At 40.1% G+C, this 19,808-nt stretch overlaps 2 protein-coding genes across 5 annotated transcripts in view; both read left to right on the forward strand.

The window, feature by feature from the left end:
- Window positions 1-293: 293 nt before the first annotated feature.
- The window catches only part of LOC143901453 (sentrin-specific protease 1-like), a 156,814-nt gene continuing 137,299 nt past the window's right edge, over window positions 294-19,808 (forward strand). For all 3 annotated transcript variants that reach the window (XR_013258074.1, XR_013258075.1, XM_077413780.1), the window contains exon 1: window positions 294-395. The gene's annotated coding sequence lies outside the window, so the exon portion shown is untranslated. The remainder of the gene's footprint in view (window positions 396-19,808) is intronic.
- On the forward strand, window positions 10,651-11,686 carry LOC143901511 (uncharacterized). 2 transcript variants are annotated; one of them, XM_077413879.1, is made up of 3 exons: window positions 10,651-10,810; window positions 11,031-11,318; window positions 11,501-11,686. In XM_077413879.1, the coding sequence occupies exons 1-3, from the start codon at window positions 10,780-10,782 to the stop codon at window positions 11,530-11,532; spliced, it is 351 nt and encodes a 116-aa protein (XP_077270005.1). In that variant the 5' UTR covers window positions 10,651-10,779; the 3' UTR covers window positions 11,533-11,686. The 2 variants fall into 2 exon arrangements, with proteins under 2 accessions (XP_077270005.1, XP_077270006.1); XM_077413880.1 differs by having other exon boundaries at window positions 10,797-10,938.

Here is a 19,808-nt window from a genome sequence, read left to right on the forward strand (position 1 = left end):
GTACACAAAACTCGGGGTGAAAAAATGCGGAACGGTTGCGATACGGTTCGACACAAAGTGCGCGGCGGTGTCGATCACGTGACTCGCATAACTTTGCGCGGCGCGCTACGCGTGCAGGGATCGTGTTTGGCTGCCGGACACCTTGAAAAGTTGAAATCAAAACATTGACGGAAACAGTAATATCCTCGAAATGATCGTGAAACGTAAGTGAACTATCATAAGAAGTTAGTTCACTTACGTTTGGCTCGTTCGGCGTTCGTTTTTGGTGAGTTACGAAACTTGCGAAACTCATGTGTTCTCGCTCATGATTTGGCTAGGCATTGACAACGCGTTTACGGCCTGCGACATGAACTGAGTGAGCGACGCTTTTGAAATTAGATGAGCGTCCGAAATTGGTAAGTAAGATGATATTGGATTTTACGCATCTTTCAAAAAGATTTCTCACGATAATTTAAATTTATATTGTGTGTGTCGATATTTACTGCTAAAAATCTATAATTTGCATTACATATACTGTAGATTTATCTAAATTCTAGGAGGTCCTTACGCATTTTTCTGTTTTAAATCCTGTTGTAACTCGGATCCTAATAAAAACTTTTAGACTTTGGTATTTAGGGGTAAAAAGAGGTGCTTTTTCCAAAAATGTAGTCGGCAATGGAATAGAATATCTGAAAAAGAAGATAAAAAGGTCGAAAATGGATGTAAAATGAATGAAGTCAGTTTCTGTTTTTTACTGACAAATACTTAATAAATGATTTCATTTTTTTTTAGTAGAATAAATCAATTTAATTAATTATTATTTGAGTGATTTATAATAAAAATTCTACTCAAAAAGTAAGACAAAATTATTTATTAGTTGAATATTTGACAGTAAAAAGCCAGGTGTCACTTATTCTTTTTGCTTCTACTTTCACCTTTTTTCCCCCCAAGATATCCTATCGCATTGCCGACTAGATTTTCGGAAAGAACTCTTTTTACTCCTAAATATCAATTGCGGTCTAAAAATTTCGATTAGAACCTGAGTTATATAAGAATTCAAAACCAGAACAGCGTATAGGGATTATACTGAGAAAAAAATATTTATTAGGTGACTCCTAACAGCTTGTTTACTTAATATAATACACATATTTATTTAGAATTAGATATTTTTATTCAATTTAAATAAAAAAAAAATGTGTATTATATTAAATAAATAAGTTGTTAGAAGCCATCTAATTATTTATTTGGATATTTTTTTTTATTAAAATATTTTTTTTCTCAGTGTAGACTTAATGGGTTAAAATATTAATAAAAATATCATTAAAACATAATGAGATAATTGATTTGTTTGAGTGTCCAAGTTATTTGATACTCGCTACGATGCAAAAAATATAAATGCGTAATCACAACAGAATGAACTTCACAATTATAACGACATAAATATGTTATTTTGCGTTATTGTCTTCAAAATGTAAAGCAAATTACATTTGAAACGGTGAAAAATTCGAAGCGCGTAAAATATACTCGAGTTTAAATATCTCTGTGGAAACAATTATTGTTTGTAATCATCGCGAAACAATTCTTCATCGTTTGAGTTTCCAAATAAATAAACTGTGCGAAGTATCGGTTTCGTAATTACGTGATCGTTATCTCTTGTCAGTACATTCACGACTGGCTAATAAAACCGCGCGAGCTATAGTAATCATTTACTGTAACTATCGTACAATTTGGTACTCAGCCATCGACATCAATTCAGGCAATCTGACTGGGTAGATATGATTTATTATATATCGTGATTGCACATTTCGAAAAGAAACGCGAAGATACGCAGAATGACGCGCACTGTTACCTGCTTGCCTGCACGAGTGTCGATATTAGGTGATGACTGCGCGTAAACTCAACGCACCGACACGTGTAAACACAACGTGTCATATGACGTACAGAAAAAAAAACACATTCTAAAGCCACGTACTAGACAGTTTAGCAGAAATATTTAACGGGCATTACAAAATAAACGAACGAAATAAATAATCTATTCGTTACATTTCAAGTATTACCGATAAATGGTCTATCATCGTACGTGTTATACTTTATTATGTAGACTTATCTATATCTTAGATACTTTAATTGTTACGATAAGCGATTATTAATTCGCGCCATTAAAAATTGATACATATATCATCGTGACAATAACTTATCGAAGCAGATATTCCACAATCTATTCTTTTGCAATCGAAACGGCGTAGAACAATTATCTCACCTGACACGCTTTTAAAATTCAAATAATTATCATAAATATGAGCCTCACAAGTAATTTTAATATCGCAATGCACCTCCCACGCTGATCATAGAACGTAACAACGTGAAGAAAAATTGAAATGCCACGTAACTGGCGTTAAAAAACATAACACGATTATAAATCTCTTCGATATTGCGCCTCTTTGAATATCGTCGCTAATCTCAATTAACCGGCGCGGCCAAAAAAATAAGGACAAACACAGTTTCCCGTAACACGTGAGCGGTATAACGAAACGGAGCGGTCGATTAATCATAGATTTGGCACGGCTCTCGTCTCCTTTCTCCATTAATCTTTGATACCACGGACAAAAAAATGGGACGCACACGATCGACCAACGTTGGTACTATACCCCGGTAATATTCGCAAATAACACCGCGCGAAAACAAGCGTTTCGTTTATCCGCGGGTAAACGCGGCATACAGAATTAGTATTCAAAGCCCCGATAATATCGAGCTTAACGAGACTTCTATATCAGGAAACCCGCGAGGTATTGATTTTACAAAGTCGCCGGGGCAAACCGAGCCGACGGCACACGAGACTCGCCCGTTCATCGGCGAATTAGCATCGATGAACTTTTCTGAACCCCGCGGAGTTGAGTCTGGACTCATCGAGTCTTTCTCTTTCTCTCTCTCTCTCTCTCTCTCTCTCTCTCTCTCTCTCTCTCTCTCTCTCTCTCTCTCTCCCCCGCCCCCCTCTCTCTCTCTTTCCGTATCCCTTCCTTCAGATATACACGATCGCTTAAGTAGATGGAACGAATTGCAAATAACCGTCGGCGCGATGGTGGGCATTCCGTCCGAACGGGCGTAATTACGGCTTTGCGATCCGCGTAGATTCACCGCCGTAATCGCGGATTTTTGCGCGACGCATAAAAGAGATTTGAGAACTCGTTCGGGCGGAGGCGCGCCCGTGAGGAGAGAAAAGGTTCGATTGTTAGAAGAACTCCGGGGTAGTTTCCGCGCCGAGAGTTTTACGTAATGCGATGAGCGGGCGAGTGTGTGTTGCGGCAACTTCGGGGAAACACTAGAGTCCGCTTTGATGCTCTTTGAAGAGTTCAAATCGCTACGCTGGCTGTAAGACCGAGGGGAGTGAGTTTAAGGGGCGCTTCGGCGCATCGTAAATGCAAATTTTTCTAAAGAACTACAACGGCCGATCGATGTACTTATCTCCTTTCGATGGTATTGGTTGGCACCTCTCTGGAATGCTATCTGCTTAAAAATTACCGCGCGCGGATACGCGATGTCGCGTATGTAACGCGCCGGAGAAATGGTGTCTCATTCCTTCGTTGGAGATGAGAATTTATATTTGTCAAAAAAAAAAAAAAAAAAGGAAAAAAGGGAGGAAGACACGAAGGCCTCTGGGATGGTTTCCTACGTCACATTACATTCTTACGTAGTATGGAATACGCGTCCCAGCAGACGGCATATATCCCTCATAATATCCCTCATAATCAGTACCGCACGCCAAAGTTATGGCAGCTCCGTGCCGCACGCACATAATTTATTCGAGTGCTCTCGTTTTAGGCGCACTCTATAAACACCGTTTAACGTCGTCGCATTCCTCCCCCCCTTTGCCGCGCCGTGTAATAAGTTAATAAGTTAAGTCGCGCGACGACTGTGAACACTCCTTGATGACATTTCAGACGGATCTTCCGCGGTTAATCGCCTGGTAATAATTTATGGCGATCGAAGATCATCGCTGCTGCATTTCCGAAATAAATTTTTCGGTAAAAATTCCCGGTAATTGCCTGATTAAACAGCGATTACGAAGTAATGCCCGAAAGTCTTAATTCTTCTCTTTTATAAATATCGCTGCGTGTCAGGCTCCAAGTTCTTTGAAAAGTTCATTCGCGTGTAATATATTTTTAACGTAGAATATTTTTAACGTGAATAGGATGGCGTTATTCTTCAATCCGTATGCTCTATAAAAATTTATAAAGATAAAATATTCTGGCGAGGGTGTGCTTATGTAAGAATAAGTTAGTATCCATAAATTTAGCCTTACTCGCCGGATTAACTCGTTACCCCTGATGTGATAGACGTTACCTTATATTTACGGAAATGATCTTACATATCCGGTAGAGGAACGTCGAGTTCGCAAGATTCACCGGTCGTGAATACACGGCGGTACGCACAGGATTCTACTTATCAATCTAGGATTAGTCTGCACCCTTGCACACAGGTTATCCCGAGGTAATGCTCTCGTAATGAACGTTACTCATCAGCATGCAGCGGTATTATCCTGGTAGGAATATCGCGGGCCATTAATATCTGCTTCCCGATACGCGGATTATACGAGTTAACTATTAAAACGTGTTTGTATAACGGCGCGGTGTGCGTGTAAATGTGAAACCGCTAAACGGAACGCTTTCTTGTTTATTTTTTTTTTGGCTTTAATAAAAAATGCACGGCATAGCCTCATTATTTTTTTAACCGATTACACAACACCGCGTCCGCCGCGCCCAGCGATGAGTGCTGAATCGACGACGCAGCTGTTGCCTCGCGCGTCATCGGCTTTTTTTTTTTCGATGATGTTCATTTTCCTTGATGATCTACCGGGTCGGCCCTTGATCTGCGACCGACGCGCATCTTTCCCACACGTCACACTTATAAACACTGTATTCGAAGCGCCGACCCCTGTTACTAACGAGGGCGGCTCATGAATGAAGCCACGAGGATGCCCTCGCGTCGAGCACATTGAATTATTTCTTGCTCGTGTGAATTTTTACAACGTAGTCGTAATATCATGAATCCGTCGCACACGCGTGGGACTTGTGACCTGGGTCTGGGCAGATGCTATTATTGTTACAGAGGCAGCCCACAAAGAGCTAAATTCTTCGATGAAAGGCGACCTTTGTGCTATTATTACGTATATTTTATTCTCTCTTTTTATAAGGCTCCCAGCGGAGAATTAGCTCCAATTTAGCTTTTGCTTAATTTAACTTCGAGATCTGGGGATCTACACTCGTCTACACTCGTCGCGTTATGATTGTTCAAAATAAGAGTCCGAAAATCCAATTAAGCTTGATTCTTCAATAGTGTTACTGTCAGAGTTTCGGGGCGGACGTAGGAAACGCGTGTCCACAATCGAAGAATTAATCAATACGTAGTTACAGATAAATTGGACGCAAGATTTAACAACGTGTAAATTTTATTCTATCGCATATGCATATATATAGGCACACGTTTCTATGTATAAAAAGCCCAACAGTGTTACGTTAATTAGTCATAATTAAAAGAATTAATTTTGACAAAACTGTAACGACTGTATTATTTCGTACATCTGCACTCAATCTGTTAACCAATCTTTTCTTTCGAATATAGGGATGCATCTCGCATACATAAATCCAGGATACATATCGCATCAATCGGTGTGAATGGAGGGCGTAGACGACGCCCACGTGTACACACACACACATACGATCGACTTTCATTCACGTATCTACCACGCTCCCGCAAAGTCTTACCCTAGCGTAATCACAAATGTGCCTAGACAGTAGACGTCATATATACGCATACATATGTATATGTTAGTTAGAATACGCGTTCGATGGCTATCCACGTGCAACTATTATATCGAGTGACTGACTATTAGTATACAATACTCGCCACAGGAGGATAGAATAGCGGGAGCGTAGACAGCTCCAGTTTGAGTAGGACGTGCGTTTCCGTGCACCTCCGGTTACGGGGGTGCATCCAACCGATCGGATCGCACGATCACGCGTTCTGCTCCGTAACTCGCTTTTTAAAGCCGCGATTAATAATAACTCTTCCCCCGACGCTGCCCCCACGTTAAACTGTCAATCGTGCACTCCTTTTTTTCCCGGATCGTCTCTCTCGTTTGGTGTGACACACAACTCGTGCTTCGCCAGAAATAAAATTTCTCTCTCTTTTTCTCTCTCTCTCTCTCTTTCTCTCTCTCTCTCTCTCTCTCTCTTTTTCTCTCTCTCTCTCTCTTTCTCTCTCTCTCTCTCTCTCTCTCTCTCTCGCACGATCGATTTTTACTAATCTCTCCAATTCAGCGGAAATTCGCTTGGCCGTGCGCACTTCAGTGTGTAACGCCGCGAAAAGTTATGGCTCTTATCTCTTATCGAAGTAGGTATATGATGTATGGCTGGCCATATGTTGCGCGCGTTTATAATATAGTTTAACCATATAATACCATCGCGCGAATACGCCGCGCGCAGCAAGAGGAGAAACTGGCACAAAACTGATATTACATCGCTACCACCGCCGCGGCCGTTTAATCGTCTAACATCATTCTCACATTTCGTTATTTAATCACGCGTAATGTCCGCCAGATTTTCGTTTATATTGTATATCGTAAACAGAAAATCTAAATTCAAAGTTATAAAAAAGTTTGTCGTGGATCTTCGTCGTACGACTCTCTTCCGTTGGAAAATACGTGAAATCTTGCGCGAAAGACATCCGCATATAGATCGGTCATCAAAATGACACGTATTTTACAAAGAAATTTCAAACACTTTATGCACACTTTAAACGCGTTTTTCGCAGAAATCGCGGTGTGTATTCGCATGAGAGTGCGACATATTGGTTCTGATTAAACCATGACGCGGTTCAACTGCTTTGCGCCACGCTGGACAAGCACGAGGCAGATGAAAACGTGAATACAACAAAATGAAGGGAGAATCTAGCTGGCAGTGCGGATTGGATGACAAAAATAACGGCTAGGGCTTTCACTTTTGACGTGTGTAGTGGTAAATACGCTCGTCCGGGGACGCATACATGCATAAATCTACGCGCGCGCGCGATACAGTCTCAAAATGGGAAGTACATGTGCAATTTCATATATAACGCTCGATTTGATAGGCTACGCCGATTGAAAAACGATAATAATATCGAGAAAGGAGAGAAAGGCCATTATTAATTTTGCAGTTTTCAAAAACGACGCTTTCAAAAATAGGGATAGCCTCGCAGAAAAAATTCTATTCGACATTCCCGTCACTCTTTTTTTTATGCGGAATCACCGTCCGTCCGACCAGTTACGGGATGTCATGTAGATCGAATTTGAAATATCCTGAATGTCTGAATTTGCTTTGCGCTCCATATTTTTTTCCGCGATAGGAGATGGTACACGATAACGCAATTAAAGGAACAGCGTGCGGATAAAATAATAAAAGATCGCCGCATATGGTGCGCACGGGAGGGATCGAACGCCGGACAATATTTTACAACCGCGATACTCGGCGGCGAATAACCGGCGCTCGAGACTATGACATAAAAAATCGGGCCGGGCGATTTTGAGGTTCGGAACCGGCTGTAAGCGCGATTGCGGAGCAGTAATCAAGTCCGGATGGGTTGCACTGATTGACAATTTTCCGCCGACCCCTACTCCCTGATCAACCTCTACGTTGTCCGCCGCACTTCTGCGCTACGAATTCGCGAATATCGTTTCTAAATCAGCTCTCAAATTGATGGCCACGATGATTTATACGTTTCTCGCGGGACAATTGATAAATGTAACGTATCTAACAAGAGGAAAAAAATATTATTGTTTCTTAAATTAAATTATACCATTGTAGATTAAAATTATTAAACAAGTAAATTTTTTCTTCCGCGAAGAAGGGACGGATGATGGCCGTTAATTGATGAGTTGGTTTTGTGTGATATGAAGTATTAGCTGTCGCATTCCTATGCTAGATTAAAAAGTTGAAATATCGGTGTGAATGATTACCAATTAGCTAGCGGATAGGTTGCTCTCACCGACGGACGGGTTGGCAAATGGATCTGGTCTGGACGCGTCTTTAATAGAGTCAAGAACTGATTGCGAGACAGAAAGAGAAAGAGAAAGAAAGAGCGAGGAGTCGTAGGAAAAGTGAACTATACCATTCGTAAATTGGAATATTTTCCAGTATTCGTCGCATGAGCAACGACTTCGCTTTCCATTCATTTGGTCCTCTATATTCTAGAGAGTTTCAAGTGCGATCGAAGTGAATACGTCAGTGATTGTTCTTTTAATATATGCAGAAAGGGTGGAACAGCACAAAATGATGCGTCTTTGATTAATTAATTTTTATATGTTCTTTTAATATATGCAGAAAGGGGGGAAAGGTACAAGATAATGCGTCCTTTAAGGAGGTATTCTAAGTTTGAAAGGTCGTAAAAAAGAAATTTTTCAGAAATTTTTTGTACGGAAATGAAAAAAGCGAATAATGCTAAACTTTGCATGTTTTTTAGCCTTATTTTAAGAATATATTTTTATTTTTAAGTAACAAAAATGCTCTTCTTTTCTATGTTATATCCTGGTTACTATAGGAGGTATAAATGATTCTATAATAGCTGGTCTAGGTATCTGGGAAACGCAAAAACCAAAAATCTTATTTTAAAGCAGTGTGGCTATTGTTTGAGCCACTTGTTTGAACCAATATTTCCATTCTGGACGGCCAGAATGACGGCTTTTTTATTAAAAATATAGATTATATTTTTTCACAAAATTTTGTTAGTATTTTATTAAAAAAGAAAACTAATAAACGTATGATGTTTATTCTAATTCATTTATACCTCTTAGAGACTATATATATATATATATATATATATATATATATATAGGATGTAATATAAAAAAGAGCATTTTTGTCACTTAAAAAATAAAAATACATTCTTAAAATAAGGTTAAAAGAACATGTAAAGTTTTTCGTTTTTCACTTTTTTCGTTTCCCTACAAAAGTTCCTGATAAATACCCTTTCTCACAATCTTTCAAACTAGTATACCCCCTTAACTAATTAATTTTCACATTATTTTGATTAATTTTCAAGCAGACCAATGTTATATATCGCGTGCCTGTAACATCTATCTCGTTTTCTCGCGTTCATTGTCTTACAAATTGACGACACGGCCTCGTTTCAACCTCTCGAACTTTACCATCTTAAGTAGACGACATGCGCATTCCGTCGACAATGGCAAGCAACAATGGGCGGTCGGATTAAAATGCAAATTAGTCCATAAATCAGGACATTATATAATTGTTAGCTGTGCCGGCTGGCGGTTATTGTCATGGCAATAAACTTTCAAGATTTAAGGTGTCAGAACGAGAGAGAGAGAGAGAGAGAGAGAGAGAGAGAGAGAGAGAGAGAGAGAGAGCGGTATACGCTCGTACTTAAAAGATTACATACACACATACAGATTCTTGGTATTGTAGACGTAGACGTCTATCGGTCGTCTCTTTCGCGAACGCTCTCAATCACTTGAATTACATCATTTCAATTCGTGTGATAAGAGTTTCAATCAATCGAAAATATATCGTTACCCACAGTTGCGCGGAAGTTATAAGATAAATACACTAGATATCTATGTATGTCATTTTTATTTCGATTTTTAGAACGTGTCCTGCTTTATTCAGATCTCTTGATTAGTTCTGCGGAGCGAATATTCACAGCTAAATATTGCAGAAACAATTTAAACGTTATTTCACGGAAATACACGGTGGAAGCTTTAATATTCATTATTCTTTTTTTTTTTTTCGAGTGCCAGGAGAAAGAAGCTTAGGGCCACCTATCTCATTCGACTCGCGCGAGTCCATTATACCCTGCGTATTACCATTGCACCCGCGAGTAATTAACATAAAAGCGATAACTTGGGAGCGCTGTGGAACACGACGACAGCCGGCGCTTTTATATGAAAAAAAAAAAGAAACGGTTAATATTTATTTAAAAAAAAACAGCAAAAAAGCGTGTTTGAAAAAAATTTGAAAAAAAATTCTTGCTAGTAACAGTCAAACAGTTTCAATTTTTGTACAAGCTCTGCTTCAATATAATTTTTATTCGATACTGAAGTAATGGTATATCAACTTCTTAATATAACCACTTTAATTGCGCAGAAGCTTTTATCGCAACAAAGTTGTACGATATTACGAAGCTGTTAGAAACTGTACATATAATTATAGTAATATGTCGCACATAATTTTTTGATCAATTATGTAACCGAATATCGACGTTACGTTATGATACGCGGAAATAATCGACAATAATCATTGCTTTCGTGTCGTCACGTCGTTATAGCGACGCTATACTGTCTGTGTACGCATATTAAGTTACGTTCTGAGGAGATCAGAGGTCAGTGTGCCGATGTTCCCGATATATCGGCAGTCACGTGCTCGTCACTCACGGTTCCCGAGTTAATCGTTAAGGCTATAAGCACTCGCGTTTGTCAAGAGAGATGTGCCCGTGCTTAGTGTGCCATTAATTATGCAGCAACGTAGTTATAATTGCGCTGCATGATTATGAATTTCCACGAAAAAAAAAAAAGTAAATACACTTTTCTGTTAAAATGTATGTACGGTTACACACAATATTTTTTTCACGTACATCCTGATAACAGTATTCTGTGATTTCTGCGTAAAACAAGCTTTTCCTGCTACAGCACTGTAATGACGAACGAACGTCATCGTATAGTGTTTAACGAGCTTCAGTTTCGATTACACTTTGCAACTCGACAAACATCTCATATACCGCGCTTTATCTCATTTCTCGATTTAGATATCGAACATGCGACCGTTGTACATCGTGATTGCATTGCGTACGTATATACATAGGCAGACGTTTATTTTGGAGTAAAATTGAAAACGGAATATTTTTTATCAATTTTTCCACGCACAAGTACACGTAAACACGTAAAGAGTTGTGGGGTATAATTATTGCATGCACGTAAGAATAATTGAATGACAATACCGCAATTTTCGTGGAATTTCGATAAGGGGCAACTTGTGATGCTGTAATAATTACTGCAATGTGCGCAGTGCCTATTTTCGCGATGGGTATCGAGGATGTAGCCGCGTGCAATTGCGAGCACTGCGACGAGGAAAGAGTGATCGGTTTGGGAGAGGAGACGAATACTCAGGCCATGTACGAGGAGGACAGTGATAATGATGGTAATCGGACAATTTGCGCCAGGAATCGCGATTTTAACGATCGCACGTTTCAAAGCGTCTGTTACATGCTATGTTACAATCGTTGCACGACATACCGAATGGTGGCAGTTAAAGAGAATGACATAAAAAAGTATGTCATGATTGCATACAGACCAAGTAAGCATTTGAAAAATTATAACGATTACCAGTAATACAGAATTTTCTGTAGTAGCAGTTTCTGTTTCGACTATATTAAAAAATAAGATTCTAGTGCACACATATTTATTACAATATCATATTGAGCCTGATTTAACTTTTAAGAAATTATGTTATTATTAATAGCTATAATTTTTATGCAGATTATTATAAATTAAGAGACGGAGCGTGCTGAAAGAAAGGATTATTTGTGCTTTCGCAGATAGTAATCGAAAAGTTCGACATGTGGGACTTATACTAAAAAAGTTTTAACAGCAATTTCGCAAAATTTCGAATTATTTATTAATACGAAATATTAATATAGATATTAATATACGAAAAAATGTTTATTTCAGTAGTTTTATTGTCCAATTATTCTCAACGGTTTATTTCGAATGTACTATCTCTAATGTGGATGCGTAACTCAAGATTGTTAAATATATTTTTTGAAGTGCCCACTTCATTGCACGCCGAGTATTATGTTTTTTTGTGATCAAGATTTCATTTGACGGTTTGAAATAATGAATACGGTAAGGACACGAGGTGAAGCATATATATATATTAAGAGCAGCGTAGAGGTTACCGTGATCAAGAGAGCAGTATTTTCAGATTTTTTCCATTGCACTAGGAACCAAATTTTGCAATATTTTTAATGTGGATACCTTGGACGCGTAAGTTTTTACCGGTAACCGGAACTGTACTATTCCGATTAATGTAGTTATGAAAATATTAGTCTGCCATTTGTGATATGGTCTACTTTATAATTTCTAACGGAATTTTTATTAATAATATTTATATACCGTACATTTTGATGTACAATGCGTGTCTATTAGTGTGCAAATTATTGAGTACTTTCCAGTTAACGAAACAAGTCGACACAAGCGTCACTCTTTGTCGTTCATTATTAGATGTTGGAAAAAGAATGACGCTTGTGTCGACTTAAGTTGCTAAATAAAAAGCACCCATTATAGGCATATTTTCTAATGTTTTAAATGTTTTATATCGTACGTAAAATTACAGGTAAATTCCCGAGTTTTGGTAATCTGCGTCCTTGTCGGCGGTTTTGGATACAATTTAATTAAACAAGAAAATAATTTTATTTAGTATAATAATATAGGTTCAAGAATAACACACTATATTATTTAATGGAGCTGTCGGATGAGCGCTGAATAAAGATTTGTCAATGAGCATGCAGTCGCGCGAAAGGATGTGCCATTATTACTGGAGAAACTGCGCTGTAAGAATTTAATTGCAGTCCGAGACGAAGTATTGGTTCGATAATTGTAAATTTACGGCGTACCGCGGTTTCATTATTTCCACCGCCGTTTCAGCTATTTTCTCTCGGTCTCATTCACCGTCTCGTGCCAGCCGCGAATTATGTTAAACGAATCTCCATTTGCACTCCGACCTTCTTCTTTTGTCCGCGTTTGGCGGGTTGGTCTGGCAATCGGGAGGTCGCCATGCGTAAAAGATCAGACGTAACAGAGCGCAAATAATACTCTCCAATTAAGGGGGAACCATGTGAGAGCTCGAAGAGGAGGGATAGAGAGGGGTATGTCGGGCGTTTCCGTATGTCCAACGCTCTCGAAATGCGCAGGAAGTTAACAGTCCAGCTTCGGGGTAGCTTCGGCGTTGGCGGAGAAGGTGAAGCAAGAGAAGCTGAAGGAGGAGAAGGGGCGGAAGTGAGGGACGTGAGGGACGTGAGGTGACCCGCGGGACGAAGGAAAGGAATTAACCAGACGCGGAGTCCTCTCGCAAATTGAGTTGCATGAAGCCGGAATTTAAACATTCAAATGAACCTATTTAGCAAGTCAAAGAGGCTAATGCGTGTGCGCGCCGATTCCGCATGCCCCGCGCAGATCCTAATATTCAATCGATATTGCCTTGTATCTTGCCCGTCGACTGCAGGCCCGTCGCGGTTTTTTCCCCCTCCTCACACCTCCCTCCCCTTTTATATCGATAGCTGTTCGATTCGCGGCCAGAACGCGCCCCATACCCCCTCTTTCGCCGCGGAAGCGGTTACATCGGAGATATGGATTTTTTTTAAACCTTTTTTTCCCTCTTTTTTTTAAATCAAATTGATGCAATATTCGTGAGGGCGAATAAGAAGCGGGGACGGTATAATATTTATTGCTCGGCCGCACGAGCTGCGCTACTTTGTAACACCGGCTGGTCGCGGTGATGTTTTCAAACATTCCAATTAATTCTTCCCTCGGAGCGGGCATTGTGTTTTACACGAGATAAACGCGAAAGATCGTCCACGTCCGACAATCCGGTACGCGGTGCGCGATTGCAAACCGCTCGCGTAAACAAAGGGTGTCGCGCATGATGTTACGACGCACGTTGCCGGCATGACGTGCATGAAAAAAAATATCGCTCGGAAATCGATCCATCAGAGTGGGGTCCTCCGAGTATTTCCTATATCGGGATCCTCGACCACGTTACGATGAACGCAGGGTGAACCGCGCCTTTGAGTACAATTATAACTTTGTACAAATAAATTCTCAAGAGGAAGAGGGGGGATGTTCGTTAATAGTCGTCCTTTCGCAAAAGTATAAAGTATATCGTCCCTCGCGCACAATTCCCTCCTTCTCAGGCAGCTGATTTCGAGTTCTGGGGGATTTCAATAAAGTTCAATAGTGTTGCATTTCGCTATATATCGAGAAGCTAGTTTACGGTTTCGTAGTCTCGTTAGCGTGATCGATCGCACGCGCGGTGCGTGGACATTTCCGTTTTTCGAAAAGAATTTGGTCAGCCAGCGTGAAATTAGCCATTAGAATATCGCATGTGCGAGCGCTATATCGCGAAATCGCTAATGTCGTTAAAATGGATTAGAAATTGATTATCTAACAGAATAATTAACATATCAATATCTTTATCATGCACAAAATATTTTTAAATTGTGATATAAAAATATGAATAATTAAGTCTCATCCCCCCAGTGCAGTAATAATTACTCATAACTTATGAGTACTACATGAAAAATTTCATTTTGCGTGCAATATATTTTCATTTTTAAACACGGGTTTTTTATCATTTACGTTCTCTTTAGATACATCGTATAATTTTGTACGAGAGCGTTTCACGAGGTTCCCGATCCGCTCGCGCGGGAAAGGTATCAAAGTTCTTTTTTCCGTCGCCGAATTAAACAGTCCAGTAAACCGGACTGTCTCAGCGTTTAGGTTCGACGGGAGAAGTCAGATGGCCCGGCATATTTATATGTTCGCGACTCATACGTACGTACATTTATGCGCGACTGTGTATACGCTGAGTTCTCAAAGGGGGCCCACCGTGATCGTTTCACAGAGGGCCAATAAAAGGTAGGTAGGACGGAATCCAATAAAATCCCCACTCCCAAATCACACGGATGCCTGCTTCACCTGATTTCGAGTAGCAGCTACAAATTTTCCATAAGACGGCGCTCGTCGTCTTTGACAAATATAGAGAGAAACGCGGAGTTCACCGGGCAGAGAGCAGGGAGAAAGGGCCGTTTCGGGGAAAACACCATTATATACATCGCATACGAATGCAGAATGGGAAATATTCGAAGTTTTACCGACTCTCGAAGCTATATCCACGTTCATTTGTAACGCTCAAAAATTATTTTTGCGTCTCGCGTCGCGTCGCGTTCCGTCCTTTGTCCCGAATCGCGGGCTCGGCTCGCAACCTCTCGTCATTACTTACGCGCTACTCTACTAAAAAATGACAGCCGCTTACGGGGCGAATACCGACGACGACGACGACGACCTGGTTCGACTAGGTAACGCCGTAACGCGCCGTGCAGCGATAAATGCGACGGTACGCTGCGAATTTTACATACGCCAAACGCAAACCATCGTTCGTCGTCGTTGTCGTATTGTTCGGAGGGATTCGGAGGGAACGCGGCCACCGCTCGACTTGGTTAGCTTCACTTATTCTTACTTACGGTACCTCGCACGTCGCATTTCCACGTCGCCTCCTTTAAGGGGGTGACTGAACATTTGTCTGGCTTGCCCCGCGACTAACTACGAGCCGCCACTACGAGCGAAATCTGCCGCGGCGGAAATCGTTTCTGACTGATGCCGAATGATCACTCAACCACCCCCTTTTCTCAACCGCCCCATTGTTCCGCTATCGTCGCCTTGATACCGATAGTTCGCTCCTAAGACTTCGGTCCGATCCCATTTCTCGGTTCCGGAGCATGGACTGCGTTTAAGTCCCGACGGTCGAAGAAAACGAGTTTTTTCTTCCTTTTTACAAATCTTTCCTCGATCGTGAAAGAACATCTTTTTAACGGGCGGATCTCCAAAGATCTGCATTGAACATTGAACTGACTGCGTTGATTAAATATGTGCTTGCTAATTTGAATCTTTCTGAACGCTTCCTTTATTCTCTACGTGTTATTTTTTTCTACTACACGAGTATACGTATATTTCTTATAAGAAATTTAATTTAAAAAACAGAAGAGCGTGTGCCGATATTTGCATATAGAAAGCAAATTAATTTTCTAGCTGAAACGTATCGTGTGCTGTAGAAGAATATCCGGGAGTTGCATAAGAATTGCGCCGTCGTACAAAGTAAACCTAAATACCCGTGCATTGACGATCGATCTGCAGGCCACGATATGTCGTAACGTTAAAATTTTGTGCTATACCTTTATTACGTCATTATGCAATCAGAAGCAATAAAGACGCGCAACGATTTTGTAGTTCAGAAAAACATCAGATTGCCAATCGCTCCCGGCTTATAGGAGCAAACTCGCGGAGAGCACCGACGCTAATGTTTCTTTTCCATGAACTGGATAACCCACTGGATAACCTGGATAACCCACTGGATTTGGCGGCTCGTAGGCACGAGAATTGCTCGTCCCGGCGACCTCGTACGAAACTCCGCGTGGAAGTATCGTAAATGGAAACTTCGGGATCGCGTGCGTCAAAACGGCTTTGCGCCACGGCGTTCGTCGTCGGCGACATGGTCACTGGCGTCTGCTAACACGTTCTCGGAGACATTACCGTGAAATATCCGTGCGAAAGTTGATTTGTAGATTTCGATGAACGTCATCATTCAAGCGGGCGAGCAAAATCGTGAGAAAAGAACTTTCGATTAAATTCGTTCTACCTACGAGAAGAAATTATTTTGAATTTGTCCAAATCGAAAGAAGAGACAAATGAGAAAATAAAAGAATAAAAAAGAAAAGTATTTTAAGACATTTTACATGACGGTCAATTACCTATATCTGACGTGTCATAAAAATTTCTAATATCGGCGTATTGGACCGTATTTGTCGTGACATTTATTATGTGTGTTTTATAGAATAAATGGTATAAAGCTCTTTAACTCTTATATAAATTTACGCCACCGAAGCCATATCGAAGCTCGGCAAGATCCTAAAACTTTAATAGCTCATAATAAGTCAGCTGACGCGGGAACGACGAGAAACGATGGGGCTGAGTTGTGATCATTTTTCCGATAATTTAAATTGTCAACGATAAAAATTGAGATGGTTTAAAGTAACTTCTAAGATGTGGGTTTTATTTTGTCATAACTTTCAATTTACAAGTTATATGAAAGACGAATGTATTTTTTTAAACCTTTTTTTTTATCTTTACGGCTTTGAAATTACTTTTATTGGTTGTTTCCAAATTGTAAATAATAATTAAATAACGGTTTTTTGTAGTTATATAGTATGTAGTTATACAAGGATTAGATAATTACACCTACTAATAATATAATAAGTAAATATTTCTCATTTCATGAATTGTACAAACATCGCGAACATTGAACGGATTGCAGCTTCGCATCTTTTTCTCATTTTTTCATCGCAATGTAAAGGCCTATCTACATAAGACGCAGAACGCGAGTCGCAAGCACACACACAGTCTACATGTCAACCTAGCCTCTTTGTTAGATTGACATACTGTGCGTGTGTCTTGCGACTTGCGTTCTGCGTCTTATGTAGATAGGCCTTAATAAATGCGCATCACATTCAAATGTCGGGATTGCCGTATAAAAAATATTGCAAAATTATTCAAATTTCACCTATTAGTTCGCGCGTGGATCGTAATTAATTAATTGTACTCTCGCAAATGTGAGTAGATACTTTATATACATATATAATAATATTTAAATAAATATTTACTATTATCTCCTTTTATAGTGTATTTTATAATATTAAAATAAATTTTAAAAAGTTTTAAAAAATATGTGCTTAAAAAAAGAGAATTAAAATCAACGTGAAGGACTTTAATAAATTGGTCAATTTTTACTGGATAAATATTGACCAATACTACTGACAATGAGACAAGTAATATTAACAGCAAAGTTTGAATGTTACACGTAAATTATATAATTGTTTTAATGAAAATTTAAACGGTTGATTAATTAATTTGCAAACAAATTTAGTTCATTTAGATTTAGAAAAATTAAATGTACCACTGCTTAGGTATATAATATGTAATACTGAATTTTCATTGTATGCTTTCAAACGATCTTTGAGTTTTATTGTATAACTATGAAATGAAACTGATATAATTTATTATTATCTTCTTTTTTTTCACATTCTACGAGAAATATGCGAGATATTAGTAAAAGAAGAAATAAATCACGACGTTTTTAATCGCGAGATGCAAATAAAATACAAGGGATAATCGTCCGCGCGCAATTGCCGTGCATCGAACAGTTTTGTTCCTCTTTAATGGGACAAACTTTGTACTAGTGAATCCACCGAAAAACGCACGAAGGTGCAAACGCGTCACGACGCGCCTTGGAGCCGCTCGGACACTGACAAATCTCTGTGCACGGTCCATTATTTGGATCGTTACATGCTAACTGCGTCGAGGTCCAACGTTAAAAGCATTAAGGGATGAAACGTACGACGAAGACGACCGAGGGATGTCGAAAAGCGTAGGTAGAGGAAGGCTGATGAAGGAAAGAGAGCGACAGAGATCGAGACTAGGCGAATAGATGCCAGGATGTATGTTGATGGAACTTTGCTTTCTGGCTTTTCGAAGCACGCGCGCGCGTGTGCACATCCACCAGGTGGTTCATCAGCCGTACTCTGCGGCGAATGTTGGGTCCACGTTGGTTCCATCTTCTTCGTCCCATTGTTCGTATTTTCTCCCTATGCGGTGGAAGAGGACCATCAACGTCCCGTCTCGTGCCGCAAAAGCTGACTATCCGCCCGCGACAAGGTCGACCTTTACTCGTTTGACCAGAAAGAGGCCAGATCCGCTTACGCCGGTACGAATTTGAGATTCTGTAAATCCACCAAAACTTCGACCTACGTCGTACTGGCTTTCCACTTATCTGCGGGAAAGCGAGAGAGAAAAGTGAGAGAGAGAGAGGGAAAGAGAGAGAGAGAGAGAGTGAGAAAAGGGGTGCAGAATCCGCAGGATAGAGGCAGGTAGACTATACTGTTTCCGGTACGATGAGCAGAAATGCCGGGCGTAATGCGAAAGGGAATCCATGTAGATGCCACTTGCCACGGTATACGAACACACCGAGAGAGAGAGAGAGAGAGAGAGAGAGAGAGAGAGAGAGAGAGAGAGAGAGAGAGAGAGAGAGAGAGACTCGTGCACGCACATATACACAAGACACATTCGTCGTCTGACGAAATGTTTGAGAGATATAAAAACCGCACGTCCGTGAGGCCGAACCGACCCTGAACCAGCAACCCAGATATGACGGTTGCATGGCACTTCTATAATTAATTGCCGCGCGGACTCGGCGCTCCGCGGGCTGATTTATGCGAAAGTGATGTCGATCTTTCTTGTGCCCAAGCAACAGATACAATCTGGACTAAAAATCGTGTTATTATTGCGCGACAATGTTGTTCCGAACTTGCTGCATGTAGATGAAGCGAGATCCGGAAGAATTTCAATTCATCTGTCATTCGTGAAGACAGCCGCGACAACCGCGCGATACGATAAATCTCTGCATTAGATTAGATCCCGAAAATAAACGTAGTTTACGTTTCCTGTGGCATTATTTCCATTCAGGCTCCATGCTCCATTGAATGAGCCGCAGAGCGAAATAATTTCCAAATCTATGCGTCTCTGCTTGGTCCATTATTGCTCAATAAATCTTTATTTATCGCCTTTATCGGCCGCAAAATTCGTCGTCTGAAATTATTACCCTCGAAAAAAACAAAGGTGGTAGTATTATAACCTCGAAATAACACCCTTGTACATACTGCTTTATACAATGCGTAATACTACAAAAGGCGTGATAATCTGTACAAAATTACCTTTTTAAAAAAAAGGTAAAGAAAGGCGCCAAGTCCCCCCTTTTGTGTGAAATTTTTTTTCCCCCAAAAAAAAAAAAAGTGGTGGGGTTTAAAACCTTTTAAAAAAACTAAGTAAAAAGGGTTTAAAAGAAATCTTTTTACCCCGGGAAAAACCAAAAAAAACCAAACAGGGGGATCCACCTAAAAAAAAAAAAAGGGGTAAATTTTTCTCCTTTTAAAAAAAAACCCAAGTAACAAGTGGTGGCGAA

This window comes from Temnothorax americanus, unplaced genomic scaffold (genome assembly GCF_048541705.1).
Source record: "Temnothorax americanus isolate GAGA-0224 unplaced genomic scaffold, ASM4854170v1 Scaffold34, whole genome shotgun sequence".
Lineage (NCBI taxonomy): Eukaryota > Metazoa > Arthropoda > Insecta > Hymenoptera > Formicidae > Temnothorax > Temnothorax americanus.